At 34.8% G+C, this 10,219-nt stretch overlaps 1 protein-coding gene across 3 annotated transcripts in view; it reads right to left on the minus strand.

The window, feature by feature from the left end:
* LOC114685244 (probable alcohol sulfotransferase) overlaps nucleotides 1-9,996 on the minus strand; it is a 35,480-nt gene extending 25,484 nt beyond the window's left edge. For all 3 annotated transcript variants that reach the window (XR_005090717.1, XM_028859829.2, XM_037202073.1), the window contains exons 1-3: nucleotides 9,792-9,996; nucleotides 8,744-8,952; nucleotides 6,982-7,108 (exon numbers count right to left, since the gene is read on the minus strand). Coding sequence is in view for 2 of the 3 variants with exons in the window: in XM_028859829.2 (XP_028715662.1) it covers nucleotides 6,982-7,108; nucleotides 8,744-8,952; nucleotides 9,792-9,924 (469 nt within the window). In the remaining variant the exon portion in view is untranslated. The remainder of the gene's footprint in view (nucleotides 1-6,981; nucleotides 7,109-8,743; nucleotides 8,953-9,791) is intronic.
* Nucleotides 9,997-10,219: the final 223 nt, after the last annotated feature.

Raw genomic sequence — 10,219 nt, forward strand, 5'->3', positions numbered from 1 at the left:
AAGGTAGGAGAATATTAACTGAGGGCAAGAAGGCAAGAGCAAACATATTTATTATCTCTCTACTCTTGTATGTGAACTCACTGTCTTAATTACCTGCCTAGGCTTCTCATCAAAAATAAACTGTAACTTGGAGTTTAAAACTATTAATCCTTTTTTCTCTAGGTTGCTTTTTGTTCAAACAGATGCCACGTATGATAAAGGAGGAATTTAGAACAGCATATATACAAGACCACAAAGTATATTTTCCTCATAAAATTATAATTAAAGAAAATACATTGAAACTGGCAAGAAAGAAACACCAAGCTAACTTCAATGTTTAAGTTGACTCAACCTAGAATTATCTGAGAGAGTCTCATTTAAGAGTTTGTACAGATCAGATTGGCTGGTAACAAAGTATCTGAGTTGTTGTCCTGATTGATGATTGGTGTGTTAGGGCCCACAGCATAGGTAGCTGTGCCTGAATTTTATGAGAAAGACAACTGATCATAAGACACTGAACAAGTTAACATGCAGATTAGTAAAATGGTTTCGGATTCAGTTCCTTCTGGAGAAATTGCTCTGACTTCTTCCATAGATAATTGCAATCTGAAAGTTTAAGTCAGATAAACAATTTCTTCCCCTATATTGCTTCTGGCAAGAGTGTTTTTATCACAGAGACCATAAAACAAACTAGACCAATAGTTAAATAAGAAAACAACTCAATAACCTTGGTAAAATCATCAAAATGAGAGGAATCAACAAACATCGTTCACTAGTGTAGCTGAAGTGCTGTGAGATGTCCTGTATGCTGTGAATATATGTTGCTAGGATTGATTGATAAATAAACCACTGATTGGCCAGTAGCTAGGCAGGAAGGATAGTGTAGGCCAGACAAGGAGAGAGGAGAATGCTGGGTGGAAGAAGGCTGAGTCAGAGAGATGCTGCCAGTCTGCTATGGGAAGCAGGATGTAAAATACCAGTAAGCTACAAGCCACGTGGCAAGGTATAGATTTATAGAAATGGGTTAATTTATAGATATAAGAACAGTTAGCAAGAAGTCTGAGCCATTAGGTCATACAGTTTGTAAATATATAAGTCTCTGTGTGTTTAGTTGGGGGACACTAGTGGGAGAGATTTGCCCTGACTACCGGCAGGCCGGGACACAAGAAAACTCCAGGTACAAACGAGTAACTGAATAATAATGGCGCCAATTCCTTAATCCAAAGACCCAGTGTAGGACATTAGATAAAAGTACTAGGATGTTTATGTTTGTTGTAGTTCATCATATAAGACAGCTATATACTTACAATGAAATAATGGAAAAAAGAGATTCTGGAAAAATGGAGCTATAAAACAGGGATCTGTTGCTGATCTAATCTTACATAATAGACTTGAAGTCTATTTAGCACTGATAAACATTACTTCCTACTGCTTAATGGAACAATTTATGGGGAGAACTCTACAATTACAAACACAGGTTCACCCAATTATGCACAGAAAATAGTACTAGATGTAAAGCCATAAGCAAGAATCTCAGTACTTTTATTTCCAATAGTTAACACTTCGTCCCAATAGAAAATAAATAGAATTAACTGACATCACAGGTAAAATGGTCTTAAAAGACATCTATGGAATATTGTATCCAAAAACTGAAGAATACACTATGTTCTCAGAAGTCCATGGAACTTTCTGTAAAATAGGCATATACAAGGTCAGAAAGAACATCTTAAATTTCATAGGGGAAATGAAACAATTACTTATGTTCTAACTCAAAAGTATAAAATGACTATAAATAAATAAGAAAAACTCCAGAACATAAACAAACTCACAGAGAGTAAACAACTTGCAACTTAAGGATGAATGAGTCCTTGATAAAATCAAGAATTGAAAGATGGAATGAAACAAAAATACCACAATATACTTTAACCTACGGGATGCAATGAAAAATGCCCTAAGAGGGAGTTTTAAGGTTCAAATGAACTACATTATAATGTCAAAGAGATTTCTAATGAATTAGCTAATGAATCACTTTAGGGATTTGGAAAAGGAATACATCAAACATCAAAATTAGTAGCTGGAATGAAAACACTGACATTAAAAAAAAAAAAAAAGTTAGTGAAATGAAAACAGCAGCAGCAACGAAACAAATACAGAGTCAATGAAATAGTTTGTTCCTTCAACATATAAATAATATTGACAAAACTTTTGATAAATGTAGACATATTTCTAAATGGTTTAATTAAAGAAAAACCATGAAGCCAAATATAGGGGTGAAAGCTTTAGAGAGATCAGGGAACTAGGGAAAGCACCAGCCAACCTTAACTCACCAACTCTGCAGCTTCCAAAGAGAGTGAATTCCTATCTACCCAGTCTTATATTACTTGCTGTTTGCCATCTGATTGGTCTCCTAGCCCAGATATCTCACTTCCACTTCCTACACATCTCAGTCATTTTCTGTCTCTCTGTACAGACCTCCAGGCTTCTATGGTTGGTACCGGGATTACTGGCATGTGTCACCATGCTAGGCTCTGTTCTCTAGTATGGCCTTGAACACACAATGATCCTGCTTGCTAAGTGATAGAATTAAGAGCATGTTCTACCACTGCCAGACTTCTTTGTTTACTTAAAATGGCTTTCTATTTTCCCTGATCTAAGGGCAAACTTTATTTATTAATGCAAAAGTAAAATGTCACCACATTTCAGCACAAATATCATATAACCATGGATAAACTAAGGAAGAGAAACAGCAAACGATAATACAGTAAGTCATGAAAAGGCAATCATTCATTCTGACAAGCACCAGTGAATTCAAAGAATTATTAAAGTTTACATTAAAGAATACACCTTCTTCTCAGCACCCCATGGAACTTTCTCTAAAATTGACCACATACTTGGCCACAAAGCAAATCTCAACAAATACAAAACAATTGGAATAATCTTCTGCATTCTATCAGACCACCATGGTTTAAAGTTAGATTTCAACAACAACAAAAACTACAGAAAACCTACAATCTCATGGAAACTGAATAATGCTCAACTGAATCACCAATGTGTTAAGGAAAAAATAAAGAAAGAAATTAAAGACTTCCTAGAGATCAACGAAAATGAAGACACCACATACCCAAATTCATGGGACACTATGAAAGCAGTGCTAAGAGGGAAATTCATAGCACTATATGCCCACATAAAAAGTTGGAGAAATCTCACACTAGTGACTAAACAGCACACCTGAAAGCTCTAGAACAAGAAGAAGCAAAGTCTCCCAGGAAGAATAGACACTAGGAAATTATCAAAGTGAGAGGTGAAATCATTTTTTATTTTCTTTTTGGTGTCAGGATATAAGGGTGGATGGAAGATTTGAAAGGACAGGGCAATGAGTGGAACTGATATGTGTGATGAGAAGTTCAAAAGAATCAATAAACATTGTGTTATAAAAATACTGTAAGGCCTAGAACAACAATGAGTTGCAAAAGTAATAAAAAAAAAATCTCAAAGAAAGAGAAATGTTCAAACCAGATGAATTTTTCCAGACCTTCAGAGAACACAAAGATTATTGAACTGTTACATAAAAGAAGGAAAATAAGGCTCATTAACAAAGTATTTTTGAAGTATCATATTGATACAAAGAACAAAGAAATATTCAACAACAACAAAAAAATCATATAGACCAAGATCTATGATTCACATAGATTCAAAGTTTCTCATTAATATAGTTTGTTAACATATTCAGGAAATTATCAAAGGATAGTAAAATGGTTGAACAAGTAAAGTTGTTTATTGCCAAACATGAACACCTTAATCCACATGGTCAACCTGCACATTTGGATATACATGGACCCACACAATATGCATATATATGTACATGCACAATTACACACACACACACACAGACACAAAAAACAAACACAAATACACACTATATCAAAACATCCATTCACCATGATCAAGTTGACTTTACTCCAGAGACTCAGTAATGAACTGGTTCAATACCCAAACATCAATCAATATAAATTAAATATTGTAAGTGGACTCAAGAACAGAAAACCCATTGTAATCTGTGTAGATAAAGAAAAGAATTTTTGATAAAATTTATCATCCCCTCATGTATAAAATGCCAAAGAACTTAGAATAGAAGAAATATATTTCAACATAGTAATGGCCATATGTAGGAAAACTGTAGCTTACATTCCACTAGGTAGGGGGAAATCCAATATATTTCCAGTACAAGCAAGAAGAAAATGAACTGATTTTCTCCACTCTTATTTATTATACTACCAAATTCTAATATAGAAAAAAAATAAATGAACAAAAAAAGCTGTACAAATAAAAAATCAAGTCAAAGTACCTATTCTTAAGTGATACAACTCTATCAGTGCAAGACTGAAAGTGTTTAGCAGAAAACATTTAGATCTGATAAAGACTTTTAACAAAGTAACAAGGTACAAAATTATCAACCAAACATAGTTTCTTCTCTATACCAATGATGAACAAATTGAGAAACAAATCAAAACCTGTGGTATGAAACTATAAAGGATACCATAAAAGAAATGGAATGCCTCATATGAATTTTGAAAGTGTTCATCAACATTAGCTATCAAAGAAATACAAATAAAAACTCAAAACTACTTAGGAGTCCATCTTATCTATGTCAGAATGGCCACCATTTTCTAAAAGAAAAAATGCCAGAGTTGCAACAGAGAGAAAATGTGTCTCAGAAACAACAAGAAAGACAAAAAAGGAAAAAAAAACACAAATAAATGTTTGAAGTGCATGTTGAAAATGTTTGAAAAGAGAAGATAATTTAAATATAAAGGGATGTCAAAGGAGTAGATGCAAGTAATGGACAAGACTGTTGAATGACAATATAGGTAATGTTTTTCTTTTTCTAAATTTCTCATGGATTTGGTGACTTTGTGGTCCAAAACTGGATGAAATATAAGCAATATTGAAAGTATAACATTTAATATGAAGTTTCCCAGCTTCTCTTTGCATACCAATTCTAACTCTATATAAATTCATTTAATTGTATAGACTTTGAGTCTCCATAATTTTGGTGAATCTGGTTTTTATTTATGTGCAAGTTGCTTTATAATAAAATTTATTTCTTTTTATTTTTTTTTAATTTTCAAAAAAATGTGGGGAAAGAAAAACACTGTTGGGACGGAAAAATGCACAGTCATTATTTAAATCACTGTGAGAAGCATTAAAAAGGCTGAAAACAGAAATTCCATACGACCCAACTATCAAATCTTAGGTATATACTCAAACTAGATAGGTATATACTACTATCGACTTATATATATACAACTACATAGGTACTTGAACAGTTGTGCTAATTGCAGCTCTATTCACAACAGCTACAGAACAGTTTTATCCTAGATGCCCATCAACTGAAAATAGATGGGATTGTGATATGTACACACAATAAAATTTCATTCAGCTTTAAAGATGAAATTACAAAATTCAGTAAAATATTTGGAATTTGAAAATATACTTAAGGAGGTGACACAAGCACAGATAGACAAGCACTGCATCTTTTGTCTCATATTTAGATTCTAGACAATTTCTTAGCATGTTTACCTTGATGTGTATATAAAGGAGAGGAAGGCAGAAAAGAACCATTAGAAGAGTAGAAAAAAAGAGATACCTTAAGGAGAGAGAAGCACCAGGACACATATGGTATCAATATAAAGGAAGGGAATATGAGACTGATTGCGTGGATTCAAAGATGGGGTGTGTAAATTAACCAAAACCCAGAATATATGAAAATGCCATTAGTTTGTAAGCTCATTTAAAAATTTATTAAAGAGTTTAAATCAAGGCAGCTTTCATGAGCAGATACTAATGTTCCACAAAAGTTATTGGTTATAAAATGAAAGCTGTATTGCTATTATTGTGATACCTCGCTAGAAAATGTTGCCTAAAATGGGCCTGGGGATCCAAATAATGTAGGCAATTGTCACTATTGTCAATTGCCCACAAAAACTGGTTGGTAAGACCTATTCCTTTCTTTTTCTCTTTTTTTGGCTTTGGAAACAGGGTTTCTCTGTGTAATTTTGGTGCCTGTCCTGGATCTTGCTCTGTAGACCAGGCTGGCCTTGAACTCACAGAGATCCACCTGGCTCTGCCTCATGAGTGCTGGGATTAAAGATGTGCACCACGACTGCCCAGCTAAGACCCTATTCCTAAAGCCAATCTCATAGTCTTGTCACACAAAGTATGGAAAGAAAATTGGGAATAGCTGAAATATAAATTTCTGCTGAATAGCCCTCATTGTAACAGAAGGTCTCTGTAGGATTCTAGTGGGAGATTCTTGTCAATAATATTACTCAATTATGGACACTGATATCTATACTTCAATCATCAATACAACATACACCCACTGGTGGAATAACTGCAATTGTGGTATCAGAGTAACCAATCATTTTCTGATTGATAAGACTTCACATCTGGTACTGTCATCATGTTCAAATATTCAAGATGAGAAGGAAATAGGTCTTAGTGTTGTGGCTATCACTGTTCCTCTGTGAACCACAAGGTATATCATCTTCATTAGTTCTAGAAAGCCTAGCTACTCCAAATATTGCCAGGATGGTTAGTCATAGGTCAAGCTGTAGCTATGCCATTATGCAGTGGCTTGTGAGAACAGGAAGACTTCACAATTAGGTTTGTGATGGTAATGATCCTTGGATCAACAAGTTGGTAGAGTGTAGAGGAATAAGATGGAACCAAGAGAAAATTATAGAATATACTAAAGGCTTGAGTTGTGACCAAGTTAGATAACATAAATGACTTGGGGGTTGAATACCATGATTAAATAAACAGAATGTTGAAGTGAGTGCTTATAGTCTTAGAACTCATGAAGTACAGGGAGGAAGAGCAGATCTTCCAGGTAATCCCTATCTGCATAGAGAATTCAAGGCCAGCCTAAGCTATATCACACCTTGTCTTCATAAATGTAACTGAGCCTCCCTCAACACCTATATTTAACAGGACACTCACCATTTCCGTTGAGAAACCATTCAATGTAAGTTCCTAGTGACTCTGGATTATCAATAATTTTTGTGTTACGTAGGAAAAAATAACCAGACACAAGAACATCTCTGGGATTTCTGATGACATAGATCACCTTAAATGGAAAAGCATGTAAATGAATGTCAATATAGTCATAGACCAATTTGATCTGGCTTAGTTTATATGAAAAGTCAATCAAGTATCAATGAGGTTTCCAAAAATATTTATTATTTTTATTTGAACTAAAACAAGTGCAAAATGTCTATATTTAACAGAATCTTCTTTTATCATTTTGATTTACAAAAATGTAACAGCAAAATGACTGAGGCCAGTAATACTGTAATAAAACCAACAGCAACGGTGAAAAGACAAGATTGATTCAATACTTGTAAAGATCAATATTTTACAGGGTGAAAGACTATCTTTCCACTGTGAAAGAATGTTTTATATACATTGAATAATGCATACTGTGCTAAATTTATCTTAATAATGACAAACTAATTGGTTTCTGTAACTGTAACTATAAAAGAAAACTCTCAAAAGAATCATTATGCAGAGTTTAAAGCTAACGTTTCATTGCAAAATGGTGAACACAAAGACCCATGAGCACCTAAAAAATGCTGAGATGGAAAGAAATGGGAAAAGCAACAGCAATTGGTTAGGCAATATCAATTTCTTAGCCCTGAAAACATAACAAAAGTAACATTGTACATACTGAGCAGATTGTACCAAGGTACTTAGGACTACATAGATACATATATAGCTGTAACAACAAATAATGAAAAAACACAAATTTGAAAGACAGAAAAGAGGGGTATGATGGTCAGCCTGGAGATAGGACAAAGAAGGGGGAATACAGTATGTAATTATAGTATAATCTCAAAACAGAAGAAATAATTTAAAAAAAATTAATGAGATGAAATAAATATTTTGTCCCAATGCTCATTGTGACATTACTATATAATTCATCTTTTGGGCCTTAATTTCTCCAGACACAAGTTTTCTAAATCTATATAAGACACATAAATATAGCTTTATGATCACAATTTCACTGTGATAGTTTCAAGAGACATTATTGTCTACATTTGTCTTTGAGTTTAAGCATAAATAGTTATAGTTTCTAAGGTGTGGGGATTTCCACAAAACTTTCTTATTAACAATGAGAAATTATGTGTCAGAACCTGGATATTTCTGATTACCTTAGCATATCCTCTATCATTGATGTCGGTGATTTTTGTGGCTACTGGTCTTAATGGAAAGCTAGACACAGCAAGACACAATGGATACAGATAAGCCATGGTTGTTGAACAATTTCCCAGATTACAGCATTCGTGCCTGTTCAGGCTGCATCCCCTATGAGCAACTCTGCTTGGGTGATTCACCTATTAGGTTTCGGCTATATATAGAACCAATTTTAGCTAAATGACTTTGATGACAACAAAACAGTAATATCCACTGTACACTAGAGTTTGAGTTCTACTTGACCTGTATGTATACTCCCTGAATGCCCTACTGTGATAACACAGTTTTTTGCATTATATCTGCCCAGGATCACTGAGAGGAGGTGGATATCCTGGTACTCTGATATAGTCTGAGGAGGGGACAGATTAGCATCACCTAGTGCATGAAAATCCCAACTTCCCTCTCGATTCTACACAGAATGCATTTCAGGCAGAGTTCCAGGGCCCAACAAAGTAGAATAAGTTCAAAGAGCATTTGGCCAAAGATTTTTCAACCACTGGACACTGACCTTGGCCTTGGATCTGAAGAAAGACTTGGGGAAAAGATGGAAAGGGAGGTGGGAGGACATGAGGCGTGGTCCTTCCGTATTGATCAATATTGGAAGTCCCTTTTTAGTCTCTATCCAGGGTGAGCGTTCCCAGTTAAGCACAGATTGGATCCATTTGGGATTTCCCTTGGTCTGAATCAAGCAGACAATCTCAATCAGCCAATTAGTTCCTGAACAAGAAGGAAAAGTTATTGACACTCATTTGAAGAACCATTCTGTTTCAGTAAATTCAACTATTCCGGATATTTGTCAGGGATGCAGTCATGGTATCTGTCCTAGAGATTGGAACATTTTATATAATACAGTTTCATTAAGATGCATCCATCCTGTACTGTATGTATTGGTACTGCTTCACTTTAGCTTAAATAAATTTCATTGTTCTATTTACCATACACAATGTATTTGTGATTATATGCTCATTTGTCAATGAGTGTTTCTCTAGCATTATTCTCTGGGCTATTATCTGAATCCTTTTCCTGCAGTCCACTGTCCTTAGATTTTCCATGTTATTGCCCTTTGATGTTAGCAACCTAATATTTAACCAATGTTTACTTCTTCTGCCTCCTATCACACTCCTCCCCCAATGAGCATGATGCCTTTCTTGGTTCCTTGAGTTTTGAGACTCTTTCCTCTACATGAAAAAGATCCATCGTAATTCTTCTACCTGACGTTGTCTCCTCCTCCACATAATCTTACATTCATGCCTTTTTTCTTGATGCTCTTTTATCTGTTTATTATCATCAATATCTCTTCCACACAGAGAGAAACGAATGCCACAATCTGCTTTAGGAAGCACTGTCATTGATCCCAGTATCAATGCTCCTCTGACTACATTGCTTAGGTAGAGTTCTTCCTCTGAGTTAAAATGCTCTCAGATACAGCTCTTCAAGCCCACAAGCAATTGAACACGTGAGATATATAAAGCATTCCATTCACCACCTAAATTAAGGATGATTAAAGCCCAAAACTTCCACAGACACTTCAGGATCATTCTCAATGATGTTCTTACCTGACTTAGGATAACTCACTATGACAGTGTCTTCATCTCTGATCACGAACTTATCATGACTTTCTTTAATAATTTCTCTTTTATACAATATAGCAGGGAAAGGTATTCCTTCAAACCAAAAGTAGGCTGACATCCCAAAATATTCTTTCTTGGTGCTGTGAAAATTCCAGCATTACTCACCTGTTCAGATTAAAGCAAATGCTGAGAGGTAAATTTATAGTGCAGTCAAAGAATCATTAACATCCCAAAGTTTGTACAAAATGAGCTGCTGATAGGAAGAAATACAGATTGCCGAAATCAGTCAAAGGTTGCTGTATTAAGCAACTGTGAACTTAATCAGAGATTGATCTAGAAAATTGTGAGCCTGAGGTCATGGCCCCAAAACAGAAACTCAATAACAACTACTTAGACATTGAAATAAGGCTTAT

Source organism: Peromyscus leucopus, chromosome 1 (assembly GCF_004664715.2).
Source record: "Peromyscus leucopus breed LL Stock chromosome 1, UCI_PerLeu_2.1, whole genome shotgun sequence".
Classification (NCBI taxonomy): domain Eukaryota; kingdom Metazoa; phylum Chordata; class Mammalia; order Rodentia; family Cricetidae; genus Peromyscus; species Peromyscus leucopus.